General features: G+C 45.2%; 2 protein-coding genes across 2 annotated transcripts in view; one reads left to right on the forward strand and one right to left on the reverse strand.

The window, feature by feature from the left end:
- The window catches only part of LOC311231364 (ADP-ribosylation factor-binding protein GGA2-like), a 38,030-nt gene extending 26,440 nt beyond the window's left edge, over positions 1-11,590 (forward strand). The window contains exons 13-16 of the mRNA XM_084317931.1: positions 284-447; positions 2,034-2,203; positions 5,573-5,683; positions 8,321-11,590. Of these exons, the coding sequence (XP_084174057.1) occupies positions 284-447; positions 2,034-2,203; positions 5,573-5,683; positions 8,321-8,437 (562 nt within the window). The 3' untranslated portion in view covers positions 8,438-11,590. The remainder of the gene's footprint in view (positions 1-283; positions 448-2,033; positions 2,204-5,572; positions 5,684-8,320) is intronic.
- A 1,055-nt stretch (positions 11,591-12,645) lies between these two features.
- Positions 12,646-21,261, reverse strand: part of LOC311232613 (hsp90 co-chaperone Cdc37-like) — a gene marked incomplete at both ends in the record, with an annotated part of 14,020 nt that continues 5,404 nt past the window's right edge. The window contains 3 exons of the mRNA XM_084319473.1: positions 12,646-12,663; positions 17,301-17,744; positions 20,073-20,255. Coding sequence (XP_084175599.1) covers positions 12,646-12,663; positions 17,301-17,744; positions 20,073-20,255 — 645 coding nt within the window. The remainder of the gene's footprint in view (positions 12,664-17,300; positions 17,745-20,072; positions 20,256-21,261) is intronic.

Here is a 21,261-nt window from a genome sequence, read left to right on the forward strand (position 1 = left end):
AGAGAGAGAGAGAGAGAGAGAGAGAGGGAGAAAGGTATGTCATAAAAGTTATGATGAATTGAAAATGGGGGACGAAAGTCTTTCTCTGGTCTGCATCCCCTTAACAATTGTGTGCATTGAGCCGTACTGTATTGTGTACCCATTCTGCAATCTGTTAAATAAAGTTTTCAATCAATCAATCAGGGAGAGGGAGAAAGAGAGGGGGGTCTAAAACGTGCGGTCATGGCCTCAGCCTCTTACCGTATTATTGTCACATGACTGACTTTCTCTCTCCTCGTTTTAGGTCATTACCTCAACAATTTCAACCAGTCGCAGGGTCAGAATCGCCATCCAACTCACAGAGCCGGCCAATGGGAGTGTCGGGACCTCCAGAGAGTTCGGAGGAGAACGTGTGTGTTCCACGCTGGCTGAGGGACGTCCATGTGCCCCTGGAGACCATTAAGCCCAGTATGTCCTGTATGGTTTTCTTCTTCTTCTTCTTCTTCTTCTTCTTCTTCTTCTTCTTCTTCTTCTTCTTCTTCTTCTTCTTCTTCTTCTTCTTCTTCTTCTTCTTCTTCTTCTTCTTCTTCTTCTTCTTCTTCTTCTTCTTCTTCTTCTTCTTCTTCTTCTTCTTCTTCTTCTTCTTCTTCTTCTTCTTCTTTTTCTTTTTCTTTTTCTTTTTCTTTTTCTTTTTCTTTTTCTTTTTCTTTTTCTTTTTCTTTTTCTTTTTCTTTTACCTTTATTGGGAGCTCCCGTAGCTCACCGCATATCTCGGCTCTATTTCTGCGTCAGGGAAAACCGTGTTCGTCACGGATCTGGGGGACACGAGTTCGATTCCCGGACCCGCCGTCATTTCTCAGAATGTCTTCCCCTGCTCTACATCCCATTTCAACCTGTTTCTGTCGGTCATGCTTGACCAGAAAAGCGATAAACGCTAAAAAATAAAGTTTAAAAAAAAAAACATCTTTATTCAGAACAATGTTGCGGTACAAGAACCTTCATCCAGGTATCCTTGTCTAAAACTAAAATATACTCAAGTAAAACTAGTAGCCTACTACTTTAAAAATCCTCAATGGTCCAGCTGTCAGCGGTACCTCCGGCTTGGTCAGTCGTCCCTACTAACACAATTGGCAGTGTTAGCGGGTGGGAAGCCGGTGGGGTATAAGTCCTGGTCGGTCGGGGCGTTACGTTCCCCCAGTGAAACTCCTCGTTGTCAGGTGAAAAGAAGCGGCTGGCGACTCCACATGTATCGGAGGAGGCGTGTGGTAGTTCTACACCCTCCCCAGGCCGACAGTGGGGCAATGCGCGCAACGACCAGGAAGGGATTTGCTATAACGACTAAATTGGGATGGGTGAAAAATACAGAAAGCCCAAAATAAATTAAATAAATAGAATAATATTATTTAATTTAATTTAAATACTCAATGAAATAATACAGACCTTCTGTAATAAGGGCCACGAGTCTCCATTATAAACCAAGCCTCTTCACATACCAACATAAAGATGCTTTACTGGCACAAACTGGTTCTAACTAAGAGATTTGGTGAAAGAAATTATCATTCTTGTGCATGAATTCCAAGATTCCAACTACAATACATACAACTTTCTCTTGGGCATTTCCTGGTTGTTAAACAAGGTAGGTAAATACTTCACCTACAAACACAATACTGACAGCATAATATTGATGTAATTAAAAAATAAACGTTTTAAATGCATAGGTTTATAAAATAGGCGGAGCTAAAGCGTGGGCCAGGTTTCGTCAACAAAGAAAATAAATGATGGAATAAAGGACTCAATGAGACCTTCCGATAGCAGGTGGTCATAAGTCGTTTTGAAAATGTGTAAAATACTATTAAAAAATCTAAGTTATTGCAGCTTTATAAGTTATTACTTAAAATTGCACTCGAGTACAGTAACTAGAGTAGTTATAACTAGTTACTTTCCACCTCTAGGCTTCATGCTCCTTGTTTGAAGGACTCACTGGCTACTTATTGGCTCGGATTTACGTACTTTGTTGATAATCAGCGTCAATTTGTCTTTTTTGTTTCTGGAAGGTCGATTAGAGCCAATCACAGTGCTTGACCAGGGTGGGGTCCATGTCTCCCTCCACTTTGCCAAAGACACGCCCCCAGGACAGCCCAGCATTGCCGTAGTGGTCATCTCCACCGTGAACACCTCCGCTGTACTGGTGAAAGACTTCCTGTTTCAGGCTGCTGTTCCCAAGGTAACAAACTGAAGCCACAGAATAAATGAGTCTAAAATAGATGATGGTGTTAACCCTATGATTGCCAAAAACGTAGATCTACGTTTCTGTGGTCCAGCGGTTGAGTGCCGGAAACGTAGATCTACGTTTCTGTGTCGTTATTTCTTTTATTAGCTATTTCCATTCATAATTCATCCTGCTATGCTGTATGACTGTGTAGCACTCTGTCTGAGACTGCAACGTCCCGATACCGCCGCCTAATGCCTTGCGGCCGCTATTGCACTCCATTTGAAACAATGTGGTTTGTTTTCTCGGCCAAGCTGCGGTGTGGGGGCGGGTTCTAAACACTCCGGCAAAACAAGCGCTTATAGGGATGGCATCGACAAGGGCCCCCGCCTGCCCGTTCATGTGCAATGCTGGATAACGTTGGACACAGGATCGCTGTGGATATTTGGAATGGCGATCAGATAATTGGATTATTCTTTTTGCAGTACATCAGAGACAAGGTAAGGACTATATGTTATCAATCTTGCGTTGATCCGATATTTTTTTCTCCGCGATCGCAGCGTGTGTCTGTAATGTACTGTGTAATGTATGCCGTTGGTGGCGCTTGAAGCATAGAAAAACGACCCCCCCCCCCCCCCCCCCACCCTTTCGTGCATGCATGCTGAAACATAATACCGATAATCTAGCGTTGATTTCAGATCGATTCAATAATCAGGCGAGAAATGGCACGATTTATAATGAAATGCAGTGAAGCGCTGTTTGCCGGAGTTTCCTGGGATTACACAGGATCACTCTAAAACTATACTCATATTCACCACGGTATAAAACGGAAATGTATGGATGAAAAAATTATCAGTTTTTTGCATGTTGACCGGAAGAAACTCACTGACAATCGACGTTGTTATTAGATCCATAGCTATAATATTTAATATAGGCTTAGCACTGCAAAAACAAAAGACACGAAGATAGATACCAGTTTCCTCTCTGTGCGTTCAGTAGAAAGCTATCTGGCTGCATGTTAGCCTAGCTTAGCACAATGAATGGAAGCGGACATAACCGGTTAGCCTAGGCATTGTCCAACTAACACCTCTCCCGAAGGCTAACCGGTCATGTCCGCTTCCATTCATTGTTAGCTAGGCTAACATGCAGCCATACTGTGGTTATGGGCACAACGGTGACGCAGCATCGTCAAAGTGACCACGGTCACAGTAAAGAATGCTGTTGAATCCTGTATTATTGCTTTTATACAATAATTATGTTTAATAAAAGAAATACTTTAATATGGCGAGAGTGAAATCCAGGATAGAGAGAGAAAGATGTTCTGTAGCTCCCTGGCTACCAGTAGTTTACCTGGGGAGTCACTTTAGGGGAGCCATGCTTTATAGGAATTATCAGCATGGCTGGAACACCTGTTTGACCAATCAGATCGCTTGGTCAGAACTACGTGTTGTGTAATTAAATGGAATGAATGTGTAAGGATTCCAAAACACTCATATTAATTACGCCCAAACCACTTAGTTTACATGTCCGAGGTTCGGATAAGACAGGCTGTAATTGTCCTTCAGGTTAACGATCACCTTGACAGGCTTTAACATTACATTTATTGCAGTAGTTCTCAAACTGTATTTCTCGTAGGACCTCCAGGCGGCAGACCCTTATTTGACCCTATTTGAAAACCTCACCTCGCTGACCCCCCATCTGAGAAGACCTTTGTTGTCACAAGGAAAGATGAAATTACATACCTGGGTTCCATCCTGAAGGCAAATCTTTCCTGTGACAAAATGGCATCCAATGTAATAAAAAAAAAGTCAACCAACGAACTAGATTCTTGTACCGGATCTCCTCTCTGGTAAACAAGAATACCCTGAAGACTCTGGCAGGAGCACTCATTCAAGGGTACTACGACTATGCTTGCACCTCATGGTACCAAAGCACCTCAAAGGCACTAAAAACAAGATTACAAACATCACAAAACAAACTGGTCAGACTACTACTTGACCTTACTGCTAGAACCCACCTCACCCCTGCCCACTTTGACAACCTAGGATGGCTTAGAGTAGACAACAGAGTACAGCAACTTGCAATGGGCCTGGTCTACAAGATACACTACACCACACAGGTACCCATGTACATGTCGAAATACTTCCTAAAGGTCAGTGAATAACACGCCCACAACACCAGAGGGAGCTCCACAAATCATGTGAATCCCAGATTCGGCACAAACAAGGGACTAAACACATTTAGCAATTATGCCACAACAATGTGGAACGCCCTACCCACAGCCGTAAAAAGATGTGAATCACTACCCACATTCAAAACCGCCCTTAAAGAGCACCTACGGGAGGCTTCAATTAGAAACTGGCCCCCGTAAATGTCCAACCCCCCCCCACCCCCTCCTAATAGACAGTATCCTCCACCGTATATATCTTCTCCCCACTGTATCTAAAGATTTATTTTTTGGCGTTTTATCGCTTTATTTCTACTGGGCAGTCCAGTAGGGAGAGACAGATGAGGAATGGGAGACAGAGTGGGGGGAAGACATTCGGCAAATAACGACGGGTTCGGGAGTCGAACCCGGGTCGGCCTTCTCCCCACTGTATGTATATTTTTTCTCCCACCCACCCACCCCATCCTAATGTACAGTCTCCTCACCACCGTATGTATATACTCTGTCAGGATCTATGGGTAACAGTACTGTATATTTGCATATCGTATATGTCACAAATGTAACAGTACTATATACTTGTATGTCATGTATGTCCCTATGCCATAAATGTCATGATGTCATGTATGTTGTGTATGTCATAAATGTCACTATGAATTGAAAATGGGGGACCCTGATGTAAACAAGACAAACGTCTTTCTCTGGTCTGCATCCTCTTAACAATTGTGTGTATTGAGCCGTACTGTATTGTACCCATTCTGCAATCTGTTAAATAAAGTTTTCATTCATTCATTTATTCATTCAAACCCTTTCACTACCACACTACCAAAAATGGGTTAACCCTTTCACTGCAACAATACAGAAGTAACAGAAGGTTAACCCTTTCACTGCCACACGACAAAGGGTTAACCCTTTCACTACCACACTACATAAGGTTAACCCTTTACTATCACACTACAACAGACGGTTAACCTTTTAACCTTCTGTAGTGTGATAATGAAAGGGTTAAATAGGATTTTAGCCCAGAATTCCACCGTGGCTGTCTTTTCTATGACACCTGTGGTCACAGAAGAGTCTTCTCACTGTTGTTAATGAAATGACAGTGAAATTAAACAACTCCTCATGTGGCTGTAGTGTACACACCCCACTTTGAGAACCGCTGCTCTAATGAACAGTGCTGTGACCCGAGCCACCCCACCCTCCTCTGATCCTTCCTGCAGACCATGTCAGTGAAACTGCAGCCGTCGTCGGGTCAGCTCCTCCCTCCGTACAGCCCACTGCTCCCTCCGGCCGCCCTCTCCCAGGTCCTCCTCTTGGCCAATCCCCACAGGGTGAGTGTCGTCTGTGCTGCTGCGCCGCGACTAGGGACTAGCGGTGGTGCGGATATGCCATTATCGGAGCGATACCGGGCAGAGATAGGGTGTTCATTCATACTAGAGAATCTCCCCAATACTATACGACCTGATGCCAATAGTCACATGTGATGTGTTGTGACATCGAAGCAAAACAACTTCATTTAACGTCGTTTTCACATATAGAGGGATGTTTATCTTTTTCTAATGGAGAAAAATGGATTACAGTAGGGCTGACCTTCGAATCTTTTTTTTGGAATTCGAAGCTTCGGGCCGAGATTCTATTTTAATTCGAAGCTTCGAGAAAGAAAAAAATAATAAGAAGAAAATTCATTTTATGTTGTGGGACTTGAGTTGTACAGCACTTTGTTCAACTTTGTCAGTGCTGTAAAGTTTAAACCTTTTTAAATCTTAGACAAACTAAACACTTTGCTTTCATGAAATATTGTAAGCCGTCATTTGAGGCTTTATAAAAGCAGCACAATGAACACAAATCTGTCAGTGCCAAGTCCGATCTCATCTTAAATAACAAATAGCATTGCTTGTTGTAGTTAACAAAGAGATGCAGAGTTGATTTTGCACCAAAAAAATTTTAAAATCATATATATATATTTTTTAATAATCAAAATGTATTTTCATATTCGAATCCCATGCCCATCGAACTGCCCTGCAGAAGCACAGTAACTACGCAAACAGTGAAACTGAGAACAATGGCTTTAAAGTTCTTTGACTATCCAGTGATTTTGTAGTTACTGCAATTATGTATACCCCTTTTCTCTAAAACAGAGCAAGATTGAATTCTGAATCTTTGTCACATGATACAACAGATATTGAGAAGGGAAGTTTCACTTAACTCAATTTAGAAAAGAAATTTAGTTACTGCGGTTAGCTCCTGCAGATCAGTATAGCTAAAGCATGTCTGCTCATTGTTAATGATTATAAACAAATAAAGAAATGGTCTGAACTAAACAGTTCAGTAAACATAATGGAAGGAAGGTAGGAAACAGTGCAGATGGAACATATATACACTCCTACAACCACACCTCACCCACTAGAGCAGGGGTCAGCAATTAAGTTTGGCCTCAGGCCAAATTTTTTCCAAGCCATTGTATGGCGGGCCAGAAACAAAAACAATGGCTAAATTAATATATTGATAGTGAAAACATTTTAACTCTGTGACAGACCACCTTATAACTAAGACATACATTTGTGGCAGAGGCAGAGAATGGACAAAATAAACGAGCTGCATAGGTGGCATAATAAACTGTAAACGACATACACATTTGCACTGAACATTATACCTTTGTCTTTTTGCCATTTTATTATAAAACCAGAGACAAGCGTTTCTCTCTTATTGGTCTATCTTACATTACGCGCAACCAATGCGTCTATCTGGCGGCCCTTTCTGTGGAGCGCACTGGACTATTGAGAAACAATAGGAATTCTCCATTGGTTCTCCCAGTCCACGTGACCATTTCTAGCATTTCCATTGGCTATAGTGACAGACATAGATATATGATAAATGGATAGATACAGCGGATTAGATGCAGTCCAGAGAAAACAACCAATCTAGATAATATTTCAAGATTCTATGCTTTACATCTGCGCAATCGCGGAGAGATGCACACAATTTTGAGATGACAATCGATTCCGATACAATAAAGCAAGTCTTTATCACAAACGGATCCAAAGATATTTAATGTTTTACAAAACATGTCTAGTGTTGCGCCCGGCGTTAGAAGGTTAAAAGCCAAATTGTATTTTTTATTTAGTTAATAAATGTCTCGTTGTAGTTCCTTATATACCTAATGTGGCGCATCTTCTTGAAGCGGATTGAGCTTCTTCTTTTTTTCAGCTCTGATTTGACTTCAGTTTAATTGCATTGTTACTGTGTGTGGTGCCGTCACAGTCATATATAAGTAAAGATAAAGTTTGAATGACTTACTGAACTGGTGTTTTAATTTCACACCACACTGCTTGTTTGTTATTTCAGCACCAGGCGCTGTCCACCGACTTTTTTCATGTTGAGCAAGCGCTACATTACACCTCGCTGCCTACCTGTTTATTCACTCTCAACATGGATAAAACAAAGTATAATAATAAGCATTCTTTAGGTGGTGGTAGTTTCTCTGTTTTGGACATTATACCTAACATATAGGCTAGCCTAGTTATGTCTGATATATATAATAATTTTTTCTAAATAATCTGACGGGCCAGATATTATTGCTGGCGGGCCAATTTCGGAGAGACTATAATTACGGCACTTTGTATGAGTGACAGATAGTACAGCTTAGAGCGCAATGTGATGAGCGTTTAATTGGTCTATATCAAGCCCCGCCCCCTTTTCTTGATCCTCCAATCAATCACAACTTTGTTTGTGCGAGGAAAGCAACAGTTGTGATTGGATGATCAAGACAAGAGGGCGGGGCTTGATATAGGTCAACTCCTTCCTTTCCCTTTTTCTCACGCTCTCTACCTCCTTCAACATTTTCTAATTTATATCCCTCTCTCTCTCTCCCTCCCTCCCTCCCTCCCTCCCTCCCCCCTCTCTCTCTCACTCTCTCCCTCCCTCCCCCTCCCTCCCTCCCTCTCCCCTCTCTCCCTTCCTGTCTGTAGTGTAAAGTGCGCCTGCGCTACAAGCTGACCCTGCTCCACGGAGACCAGCCAGTCAGTGAGTCAGGCGAGGTGGACAACTTCCCAGAGTGGGGGTCCCTGGTGGACTGCAAACTCTGAGCACCTTCCAGCAGCAGCTTTGTCCCCTTACCAAAAAGTGTCATGGTATTTCCAAAAAAGTCTCATGGCATTCCCCAAAAAGTGGCAAGGTATTCCCCAAAAAAGTGGCAAGGTATTCCCCAAAAAAGTGGCAAGTTATTCCCAAAAAAGTATCATGGTATTTCCATAATTTTTGGTCACGTGACTGAAAGATGATGCCACGTACCATCACCATTGGATTATACCATAGCATTACCATGGTATTATTTAAGAACAGAAGTGGTCCCATGGCAGTACATGACTATTACCATGGCAGTACATGACTGTTGTTACCATGGCAGTACAATGGTAAATCATTTACACTTTAAATACCATCAAAATACCATGACTTTTTTGTAAGCGTCTCATAGACCAGGAGGATTCTGACACAGTGGAGCTGTGAGGAATGGTTCTATAGAGCAGTGGTTCTCAAAGTGGGGTCCAGATACCCCTAGGGGGTCCCTGAGGTGGTTCCAGGGGGTCCCCAGAGAAATGGAAACTAGTTTAATTTCACTAGTATTTTATTCACTACTAGAGCAGCACAATGAGAGAATGTGAACTTGTTCGATCATAGAGTTCACTCTCTCCTCTGTTACAGTAATGGAATTCTGGATCATATCTAAAAGTAATATCTTCTCAGTCCCTAGGAAAGGATCTTATCAAAGGGGGGTCCCCTGGCATACTACGTATACATCTGGGGGATCATTGATGTGAGGTTTGAGAACCACTACTGTAGAGATGCCAGACTGGTAATGATGCCACCTCCAGTGTGTCACCTTCAAGTCCGTCGGGGGAGTTACGAGTTGGGGAAAAAGTAAATACGACTCGTATTCATTCAAGTGCTCTTGGTGGGAGATGAGAAAGACTTGGACAAGGGGCTCGTCGGTGTGTGAGTGAATGAGTGAGTTTGAGGCATGCGTTGTAAAGCGCTTTGGATGAAAGCACTATATAAATGCAGACCGTTTACCGTTTAGAATGTGAAAAATAAAAACATTGAATTAAATAGTTTCTTGTTTTATCCTCAAAATCGAACAGCACAGAACTGTTTAACGCATTAGGCATTTGGCTGATTATGTAGGATGTTTTTGTTTCTTTTAACCAATTATAATAATTTCTTTGCTAAATTAAAGGAAATGTCCACCGTAGAACACGTCCAAACACTTCCAAGCTGTTAATAAAAAAACAACTGGTGATGTACTTCACATTTCTGGGTCTGTTTAGCAGTTTGGTCTTTTATTATGCTGTTAGTCGTGGCGAACCCTCATCCTGATGCCACGTGACTGTTAGCCGCGACGAACTAGTGAACAACCCACATCCTGATGTCACGTGACTGTTAGCCACGACGAACTAGTGAACAACCCACATCCTGGTGCCACGTGACTGTTAGCCGCGACGAACTAGTGAACAACCCACATCCTGATGCCACGTGACTGTTAGCCGCGACGAACTAGTGAACAACCCACATCCTGATGCCACGTGACTGTTAGCCGCGACGAACTAGTGAACAACCCACATCCTGATGCCACGTGACTGTTAGCCGCGACGAACTAGTGAACAACCCTCATCCTGATGCCACGTGACTGTTAGCCGCGACGAACTAGCGAACAACCCACATCCTGATGTCACGTGACTGTTAGCCGCGACAAACTAGCGAACAACCCACATCCTGATGCCACGTGACTGTTAGCCGCGACGAACTAGTGAACAACCCACATCCTGATGCCACGTGACTGTTAGCCGCGACAAACTAGTGAACAACCCTCATCCTGATGCCACGTGACTGTTAGCCGCGACGAACTAGCGAACAACCCACATCCTGATGTCACGTGACTGTTAGCCGCGATGAACTAGCGAACAACCCACATCCTGATGCCACGTGACTGTTAGCCGTGTGAACTAGTTACTAGTGAACAACCCTCTGGTTTTAACCGGAAAATATTTCCTGGAATGTGTTGGACACTTGGGCAAAAGGGCAGGGGCTCAAGCCCCCCTTCGGCCCTATCTGTGCACGCCACTGATGGTAATACAGTAACCACTTTGTTGTTCACGTGCGCTCAGCTCCTAATTATGATCTATCCCACTCCACATGACTTGAAGGCAGCACTAGAACCAAAGATTATGTTGCTGTCTTAGTTACTGCCAGTGTGTGTGTGTGTGTGTGTGTGTGTGTGTGTGTGTGTGTGTGTGTGTGTGTGTGTGTGCGCGTGCGCACGCACGTGTGTGTATGTGTGCAGACAAGCGCACGTGCTTTAGAGCAGTCATTTTCAAACATTCTTTTTCAGGGGACCCAGAGAATCATTTTGGGGACCCCATTTAATCTTCCCAAGACCCATGTGTGGGTCCCGACCCACACTTTGAAAAACTCTGCTTTAGAGTGGGGTTGTGTGAAATGAATGAATGAATGAATGTAATGCCGTGCGTTATCAGGATGAGTTTATTGTTTCATGTATTTGTTGCCACACGGTCACATGTCTGTGTCTTTCCACGTGTGATTTCCTACGGTACGTTTCTGAAGAGCCGTGAGATCCGAATGTGATGCTTTTTGTTTGAAATATGCGTGTTATTTAAGTAGGCTTTACGCTGCCTTCGCAACCTCAAAGGTGCACAGTACGGTCGCCTTGTGGAATGTACTTGTGTGTGTGTGTCTGTCTGTGTCTGTGTGTGACAGAGAGAGATGCTCCCCTACAGTTATATTTATGATTGTATATAATGGTGTCTTTGATTTCTTGTCTTTGAATAATAGTTGAGTGTTCCGATGCTCTGTTGCCAAATCACTGACTTCCCTCATCTTGACTATAACCTTTGGCATGGGAGAGCTCATCTGGGATCAGTTTTAAAGATGTAATAGTGACATTTTTAAGTTCATATATATTTAGGCTCGGGTGTTCTAACCGGTGGGTCTGTTTGGTGAAGCTTTATAAATACCTGCTAATCAAAGACAGATTTCTGTGATGTAGTCTGAGAGTCTAGACTATAGTGTAGCGAGGAGCTCCTTCAAGATCTATCGTACCTGTCAGATCTGTGTGAATCATTAAAATACATGTTTTAATGTCCGTTTGAATGTCTGCCTTATTGAACGCCTGCTTCGCTGTGAGTCTGAGCCTGCTTCGCTGTGAGTCTGAGCCGCCGTGTTGCTGGACGTCTTTATTAATCAATAAAAATGCTCACAACAGACGTAACCGTTGCACCAAAGTTGCCTGATTTCAACACAAACACACAAAACTTTCATCACTCACACTGTTCACAAGGGTCTATGTTGAACTATCACTAATCACTGATCCCGTTAGTTAGAGTAACGGGTGGGTATGAAATAAATACGCATGCGTGGGAGCTGTGTTTTGGTACAGTATGCCTGTCATGAGTGACGTGTATCCTCCACTGGGTTCTTTAATAAATGAAGTTAACTATTAGTTAATTATTAATTATTCAGACCAACTTCCAACAACATGGTGTCAGAAGTGGGATCACAGACCTAAGATTCAAGAATACATGTTTACCTGCCTGTCTACAGTAGATCTTATGGAGATCAAAGCATTTTTTACTTACTGTGTATGGAAAAGGGTTTTGCCAAGTCTTGCTGTAGAGTTAGCAGCAGTCTGAACTGCTGTAGAGTTAGCAGTCTGACCTGTTGTAGATTTATTCAAGGGATGACTGACCCCAAAAACGATGACACATTTGGTTGGGAAACAACCAATCATCTTCAACCCAACATTTGAATAACAATAAACCAGTTTATGAACCAATTAGATTATTCTGAGTTTGGGGCAGCCGATCGGAGCGGGGGATAATACATTTGAAATTCTGAGATGGAACGAAGGCAGCAGAACATTTGAAAATAAATAATTAAAACAAGTGGTGAACTTATAAAAACAAAAACGCTCCATACTCAATAAAAAACACAAATTAAAGATAAAGATATGGGACCTTTGAAATGAAGGGGAGTCGTTCCCTACTAAGGCAAGGTAGTAAGGCAAAAGATTAGCGCTATTACTCTCTAGTACTAATTTATATCCTATACCCAGCTTCATCACCTTTACTGTTAGAGTTGGACGACAAACTTCGAACTTTGAGTCTAGTCTATCTAATCTACTGTAAATGAAAGTTCATCCGTCATGCTGTAGGTATCGTTGGTACAAACAACGGTATTTAAAGAGTCGTTCTTCTCTGGATCATTACTCACACAGTTAGCCTTAGTAGTGCATGATGAACTGCCCACAAAACAAACACACCCGTGTCTAGGAGTCCGAGGTAGTGAGATTTCAAGGAGATTTGAGGTCATTAGACACGTCAACACGTCCTTTTCATGTAAACCCTACTAGTGAAAATAACCTCATAAGCAGCCCATGCGATTGATTTTACATTTTTATTTCATGGATCAATCATATTTTATTGTTTGACATCAGCAGATTAAAATACCTGTTTATTTATGTACATATATGTAACAGGGGTGTTAGATAAAGTGCCAAATACAGTTTTATTTTATTGTATTATTAAAATGTTTACAAATAAATAAATATTGAAAGGAAAATAAGTGGGAATGGTGGAAGGCCATCACACCACCGACCCTGGTCCCACAATGCATTGCTTCATGAACAAGTAGCCAACCGAAGTGCAGAAGGAGGGCGAACTGCTAAGTGCTGGTCATAGAGGACAGGTGGTCTGTCCTGGAGTCAAAGGTCACAGTCTGGGAGTGAAACTGGCCAACGGGCACGGGGACACGGCCGTCCAGAGCAAAGCAACAGACACACTTCTCAGACACTTAAAGGGATAGTTCAGATTTTTTTTCTTTTTTTTTTTTTTATCTAATTCATCACCAACTGGGAAGGCTTTCAGTTAATCCGAAAAGCACCTATTTGTTATGCAGTGTTTTGGGGATTTGGCAGTGTTCTTTTGTTAATGAGATTTAGAGATATTCGATTATAATTTTTTTGGTCAAATTCATAAGTTCATATTCTGTATACAACAGTTAATATGTATGTAAAACGAACAATAGAGACTTCACCACACTTCTCACTCCACCAAAGACCATCCTAAAGGCGGAGGGAGTTGAGCATATCAGCCACTAGAGGGGGCTAGAGCCTCATCAACAACCCCTATCTCTCAACAGCTCCCTATCTCTCAACAGCCCCTATCTCTCAACAGCCCCCTATCTCTCAACAGCTCCCTATCTCTCAACAGCCCCTATCTCTCAACAACCCCTATCTCTCAACAGCTCCCTATCTCTCAACAGCCCCTATCTCTCAACAGCCCCCTATCTCTCAACAACCCCCTATCTCTCAACAGCTCCCTATCTCACAACAGCCCCCTATCTCTCAACAACCCCCTATCTCTCAACAGCTCCCTATCTCACAACAGCTCCCTATCTCTCAACAGCTCCCTATCTCTCAACAGCCCCTATCTCTCAACAGCCCCTATCTCTCAACAGCACACCTGTGCGACGTCACTCCTGCCCTGACGAAGGCGACGTCACTCCTGCCCTGACGAAGGCGATGTCACTCCGCCCTGACGAAGGCGATGTCACTCCGCCCTGACGAAGGCGATGTCACTCCGCCCCGACGAAGGCGACGTCACTCCGCCCTGACGAAGGCGATGTCACTCCGCCCTGACGAAGGTGATGTCACTCCGCCCCGACGAAGGCGACGTCACTCCGCCCTGACGAAGGCGATGTCACTCCGCCCTGACGAAGGCGATGTCACTCTGCCCTGACGAAGGCGATGTCACTCCGCCCTGACGAAGGCGACGTCACTCCGCCCTGACGAAGGCGATGTCACTCCGCCCTGACGAAGGCGATGTCACTCCGCCCTGACGAAGGCGATGTCACTCCTGCCCTGACGAGGGTGATGTCACTCCGCCCTGACGAAGGCGATGTCACTCCTGCCCTGACGAGGGCGATGTCACTCCGCCCTGACGAAGGCGATGTCACTCCGCCCTGACGAAGGCGATGTCACTCCGCCCTGACGAAGGCGATGTCACGCGATCTCACTCCGCCCTGACGAAGGCGACGTCACAAAGGCCACTTGGCTGAAAAACACGGAATCGTCTTTCTTTCTTTTAATCTCTTTGTCTCTCGTCCAAAGAAGACCACATTGGACCCACCGCTAAAGAGACCTAACGTTACCTCCTGGTGAGCTGCATGGTGACAATCTCCGTTTGTCCTTTCAGTTCACGTTGAACCCACCAAGAGCACCTTGCATACAAACGTAACATTCAACGCACACTGAGCACTTCTTACAGATAATATGTTGTTGAAACAGGAAGCTGCGTATGTTGACGGTGCTACACGGCATCCTTCCAGAGACATTGATCTACACAGGAAGCCATGTCGATGCTGGTGTTACACGGCATCCTTCCAGAGACATTGATCTACACAGGAAGCCATGTTGACGGTGCTACACGGCATCCTTCCAGAGACATTGATCTACACAGGAAGCCATGTCGATGCTGGTGTTACACGGCATCCTTTCCGGAGACATGGATCTTAGCCCCAACTGACTTGCTAACAAACACTAACAACGTCGAGCTACTGGTACGCGTGCTTTTCTTTTTTACTTTTGGATTGATTGAAATGACTCCCAGTTCATGGCAAATCATATTCTTAATAATAATATACCTGAACCACCCCTTTATTAACCCTTTCAGGTACATCATCCCTCACGTGACATTGGAGCTTTGATGATGATGTCATGATGGCGTGCGTACTGGCCGTTACAACCTGAAAGGGTTTAGCTACAGATGCTGCTGGTGTGGAAAGAAAAAAGAAACAGCCCTGTATGGTTTAGTCACCTGTGTTTTTTGATGTTGTTGTTGTTTTTTTTTTTTTTGCAGTATTCCAAATGACAATAGCGGTTTCATAAATCCAGCATTGTGGCTATAAAGTTATGATTCGAGAAAGGTCAACTGTGATCCTAGACCCGAGCCCAAAGGTGCAAATACAGCCAGTATAGTCCTGTTCCTCGAAAAACGAAAAAGAATGACGACACACCCACCGCAAGAGTGCGGGTTCCAAAGGTTCATGACTTTTTTTAGATTTTTTTTTCCCTTTTCCGACAAAAATGGAAGAGTAATTAATCCAGTAGTAGTTCATATATCCTTTTTGACAGTTGCTTCACGATTCTTCGTTAATGATCAGCATAGAGATATCCTGTATCTTCCGTGTGTGTGTGTGTTCGTGTGTGTGTGTGTGTTCGTGTGTTTGTGTGTGTGTGTGTAGTGTGTGTGTGTTCGTGTGTGTGTGTGTGTTCGTGTGTGTGTGTGTAGTGTGTGTGTGTTCGTGTGTGTGTGTGTGTGTGTGTGTAGTGTGTGTTCGTGTGTGAGAGGGAACAGGAAACAGTCAGTGAGATAAAGAGAACAGTTTTGCATGCACTCGTAGGGTGCATGTGTGTGTCTCACTCTTCAGCGTCCAGGACGCTACAAAATGTAGATAAAACAGGTTCCCCGTGATCCCAGGGCCCCCCGCTGTGGCAGTGGTGAATGTACAGATGTTTGGTGGGATGAAGACTCTCTCGCGGTACCAAGCGACCTGGAACACTGAAATCCTCTCAAATACATCCATCTACGGCCGGTTGATCTGAAACCAGGAAAGAGTCCCGAGACGGCAACCGTTTGTTCCTCAAAGATCAAAAACACGCAGTAGTATTTGAAAGATCTGGGTTTTTCGTGTCTTATAATACTGTGCGTGTTCCACAGCTGTCGTTTTGCCGCGGCACTACTGTTGGTACTGTCTGAGACGTCGATGGTCTAGCAGCGCTAGAACTTCTTATGGTGCAGAGGTCAGAGGTCAGAGGTGGACTCAATGCCTCGTCTGGTCGAGGGGAGGAGGATGCTCCCTTACTGACATTATCCTCTTGTTTTTTTTCAACAGGTTTCACCTGCTCTTTTTCTCTCTCTGTGTTTTTGCAGCCAACTAGCTCTCCTCCTCCTCCTCCTCTTCCCCTCCTTCCTCTGCCTCCCCATCCTCTAATACCTCCTCCTTTGTTTCATCTTCATTCTCCTCTTCTGCCTGCTCCTCCCCCTCCTCCTGCCCCTCCTCTTCTGCCTGCTCCTCCCCCTCCTCCTCCTCTTCTCCCTGCTCCCCCCCCTCTACCTGCTCCTCTACCTGCTCCTCCCCCTTCTCCTGCTCCTCCCCCTCTACCTGCTCCTCTACCTGCTCCTCCTCCTGCTCCTCCCCCTCTACTTGATCCTCCCCCTCTTGAACTAACGCCCCCTGCTCTCCGCTCTCTTCCTCGTTTTCCCCATCCTCTAATACCTCCTCCTTTGTTTCGTCTTCATTCTCCTCTTCTCCCTGCTCCCCCCCCTCCTCCTGCTCCTCCTCCTCCTCCACCTGCCCCTCCCCCTCTACTTGATCCTCCCCCTCTTGAACTAACGCCTCCTGCTCTCCGTCCTCTTCCTCGTTTTCCCCATCCTCTCCTCCTCCCTCCTCCTCCTTCTCTTCCTCTTCTTCTACTACACCATTCTCCTCTTCTTCTACTACACCATTCTCCTCTTCTTCTACTTCTGCTGCTTCCTCCACACCCTCCTCTCCCTCTCCCTCCACCTGCTCGCCCTCTCCTTCCTCCCTTTGCCCACTCTCCTCCTCCTCCTCTCCTTTTTCACCATTCTCCTCCTCTTCTCCTTCCTCCCTTTCGCCATTCTGCTCCCCTCCCTCCGCCTCCTCCTCCGTCCCCCCGTCCTCTCCTCGCTCAGTCTCACGACGCGCCTCCCCCTCTCCTCCCCCGGCCTCGTTCGCTTCCCCTTCTCTCGCCTCCTCCTCCTCCTCCTCGTCCTCCTCTTCCGTCTTGTCTCCGACGTTCTCCTCTGCCCCCTCCACCTCTCCACCTCCCTCCCCCTCCTCCTCCTCATCGCCGACGCCGTTCCGTTCGCCGTTGTTGTGATTCTCCTCGTCCTCCTCCTCCTCCTCCACCAGGTTATCCTCCTCGCCGTTCTCCTCTCCTCCGTGGCTCCTCCTCTTCCCCCGCCTCCCCCTCCCAACGTCGCCGTCGTCGTCGCCGCCGCGGTTAGCGTTCTGCCCGCGCGGCATGGCGGCCCCCCCTCCGCCGTCCCCCTCGTCGTCGCCCGGGTGAACGACGGCGTGGTGGTGGTTGTTGTGCTCCAGGTCCTCCAGGGTGAGGTCGAACTGGAAGCGCTCCTGCTGCAGGTGCTTGTCCGGGGGCGGGGAGGGCGACTGGGGCATGATGTTCTGGTACCACTCCCGGTTCTCCTCCAGGGTGTCCAGCAGCTCCTGGGCGTCCGGGTGCACCAGGTCGGCCCAGGTCTCCCACAGAGGGTGGACGATGTAGTCGATGAAGCCCACCTGGGGAGGGGGGAGAGAGAGAGAGAGGAGGGCGGGACGTCAGGCGTGAGACGACGAGCGCTCGGACAAAATGTGATGCACATTTTTAGGGGTGTAAGGGCTTGTGTCCATAGCGGACGTTTTATGAGTTGTGTCAGCTCCTTCCTGTCATTCATTTCTATGCTACAGGCGCGCTCCTCTTCCCAGCGCCGCGCCTCGTGTTTATGAGCTCTCGGCGGCAGCGTTTCTGGGGCGGAGCGCTCCCAGCGCATAAAGTTGAAACTAGTTCAACTTTTGGAAAGGAGCGCGCTCATCAAGGTAATCAACATCGAGGAAGGTGGCAGAGCCGCCCGCGGCAGTCGCGAGACCCAGGAAAACGCTCTGAGCTTTTTTTTCCTTTTTTTCAAAGCGGTCCGCCTTGAAAAAAACTTCCGCTATGGACACAAGCCCTAAAGGTACATGTATCAGTTTTTTTAGTCGACGGCGGACAACTGGGCAGGTCTCAGCTGCCCTGACTGTGGTGGGAAGTTTGTTCCACCATTGTGGAGTGAGGACCAAGAATAGCCTGTTTCTCTTTGATGACCCCCCCCCCCCCTCCCCCCTGACAATGTACAGTACTGTAACGTTCTGGGTTTCTGTCCTCTTCTAAGGACTGGAAATCCTACCGCCTTTCTGGAGTACTTCACCCTGTTCTATGTTATTGCACTGATTGACTGTCACCTCTGGTTTGCTGTCACTAATTGCTGCGTGTGGTATGTTAGGAATGTGGCTATATACAGTAGTAATCTCCTGTTCTCTGTCTCTTCCTCGGGTCTTCAAACAGTACCTGCATGCAGTCGGCCACAGGACAAGTGCTGGAACCTCTTGCCGCTGTTGTTATGATTTAATTCTCTTTGTTATCGTTACAGTATCCTTGCTCTTCTTATAATAAAGAGAACACACTTTTCGAGAAGAGCAACCACACATCTCCGTCTCCTTCTTCCTTCTACAATTGGAACTCAATTCCTACCGTGAACCGTAACACAGTACAGTACATTATCATGTGTATGTACTGTACATTATCAATCTGACTGTCATCCATGTAATTTTGAGATATGAAAGAAATATACTGTGACATTTTGAGACCCAGTTGGCGACACAACACTGTACCTCTCTCCACCACCAGTCACACTGCAGGAAAAAAGCTACAAACATTAACCCTGTCACTGCCACACTACCGAACGGTTAACCCTTTCACTGCGACAAAAATACAGCAGGTTAACCCTTTCACTGCCACACCACCGAACGATGAACCCTTTCACTGCGACAATACGGCAGGTTAACCCGTGCACTGCCACACACCACACATGGTTAACCCTTCCACTACCACGGTTAACCGTCTGTAGTGTGATAGTGAAAGGGTTAACCTTCTGTAGTGTGGTAGTGAAAGGGTTGTTAAGTCCTTCGGTTTCACCTAAAACTGAACGCCAGCGTGTTGTTTGTTAGCATTCATTCCTCATTCAAACCATGGAATTGCAGTGTCTCGTGGTTTAAAAAAATGCTAACAATGCTAACATGGCAATTCCTTAGTCCTTAGTCTGCATGGATGCATGTGTTACTACAGTACGCCTGTGTGCATGTTGGAGAGAAACAGAAAGCCCTGTTCCATACAGCCCTGCTTCCCTCGCCTTCCAGACGCCTCTGTGTTCACACGTTAAAACGTCTTCCTCCAGGCGTCACAGACATGCGTAGGTGTAAAGGGTTTACAGTAGGTAAGCCTATGTTTACATGTTTATGTCTATATGTTTATGTCTATATGCTTCTGTTGTGTTGTGTGTGTGTGTGTCGGTTCAGTTTCTGCTAGTAGAGGACGTAACCATGGAGACACTGTATCCATAAATGTCCTTTAATTAAACCACGGTGATCTTCTGAGATATTTGAATCTAGGGATGTCCGATATTATCGGCCTACCGATATTATCGGCCGATATCGGCATTAAAATATATATATATTTTTTTTACATTTCTATAACCTTTATTTACCCAGGCAAGCAAGTAAGAACAAATTCTGATTTTATTTATTGTCAAAAGTATGCATAATGTTGTGTTAATTCCACAACAAGAGATATGTAATGTTAATTACCTGAAATTATTCCGTTTTTTGGGGGGAGGGAAACCCTGCATATATCGGTATCGGTTGATGTCGGTTGATATCGGTATCGGAAATTAAGAGTTGGACAATATCGGTATATCGGTATCGGTAAAAAAGCCAATATCGAGCATCCCTAGTTGAATCTTATGTATCTGTAATTTCATTGGTGAATTCAAATAAATAATTGAATGTGTGTGTGTGCGCGTGCACGTGTGTTACCTGATTCTTCTCCACAGAGGCGGTGTGTTTGTCACACATGGCGCTGATCTCCATGCCCTTCTCCCGCTCTTTGTCTCCCTGCCTGAAGAACTCCTCCATGATCCTCTCCGTCCACTGCCTGTACACCGGCAGGGGCTTGGTGGGGTTGCTCAGGTCTGCACAGTGCACCATGTTCCTCAACACCTGCACGCACACGCACACACACACACACACACACACACACACCACACGCACACACACACACACACACACACACACACACACACACACACACACACACACGATTAGCCCATCTTGGTCTGTGTGTATATGTGGGTGCACACCCAGGTGGGTACAGGCATGGCCAGCCCTAGCACATTTGGTGTCCTACCTAGGTAAGCTTCACCCCTGGCGCCATATATATATATATATATTTCTTGGGCACAGTTTTTGGCACCCCCCTCTGGGTGGCGCTCTAGCCCACCGCCTATGTGGCCTACACAGGAAGCGCCGCCCCTGGGTACAGGGTACTAGCTATAGCGTTGCCATCCAAGCTGCTGTTGTCGTCCACATTACAAAGTTATCGGTTCTTCTTACCATTTCTGACAGTGTGTCTAATATAAAGGGTTCGGTTGGAAGACTATATAGTAGCAGAATAGCAAATGTACTTTTTGGGGCTGCATAGCCTCACTATGCATATAATTCACTATATGTATACGTAATGATTTATTACTGTGTTAAGGAATCACGACCATAACCTGTATACGCTCTGTGTAGTGTTCCGTAACCTGTATACATTCTGTGATAGTGTTCCATAACCTGTATACGCTCTGTGTAGTGTTCCGTAACCTGTATATGTTCTGTGATAGTTAGGGCTGACCCCTATTAATCGATTAGTCGACTAATCGGTCGAAAGGAGCCGTAGTCGACTGGCCAACCTCTTAGTCGAATATAATAATAAAAAATAAAAATAAATATATATATATTTTTTTATCATTCTTTCCAAAAGAAAAGAGGCCTAGAAGCATGGCTAACGCTAATGGCATGCATACCAGAGGCTAACTGCCTAAGAAAACAGGCACAGAGGCACTGAAAGAGGATTTCACCCGTCTAATGAACACACTAGACTAGACAAATATCAAGATGTATCCATCAGTGGACCAATTGCATGCTTTTGCAGAGGACAAGGAGCCTTCAGTCGACTCCTTCA

This window comes from Notolepis coatsorum (assembly GCF_963971535.1).
Source record: "Notolepis coatsorum genome assembly, chromosome: 7".
In the NCBI taxonomy this organism is placed as follows: Eukaryota; Metazoa; Chordata; class Actinopteri; order Aulopiformes; family Paralepididae; genus Notolepis; species Notolepis coatsorum.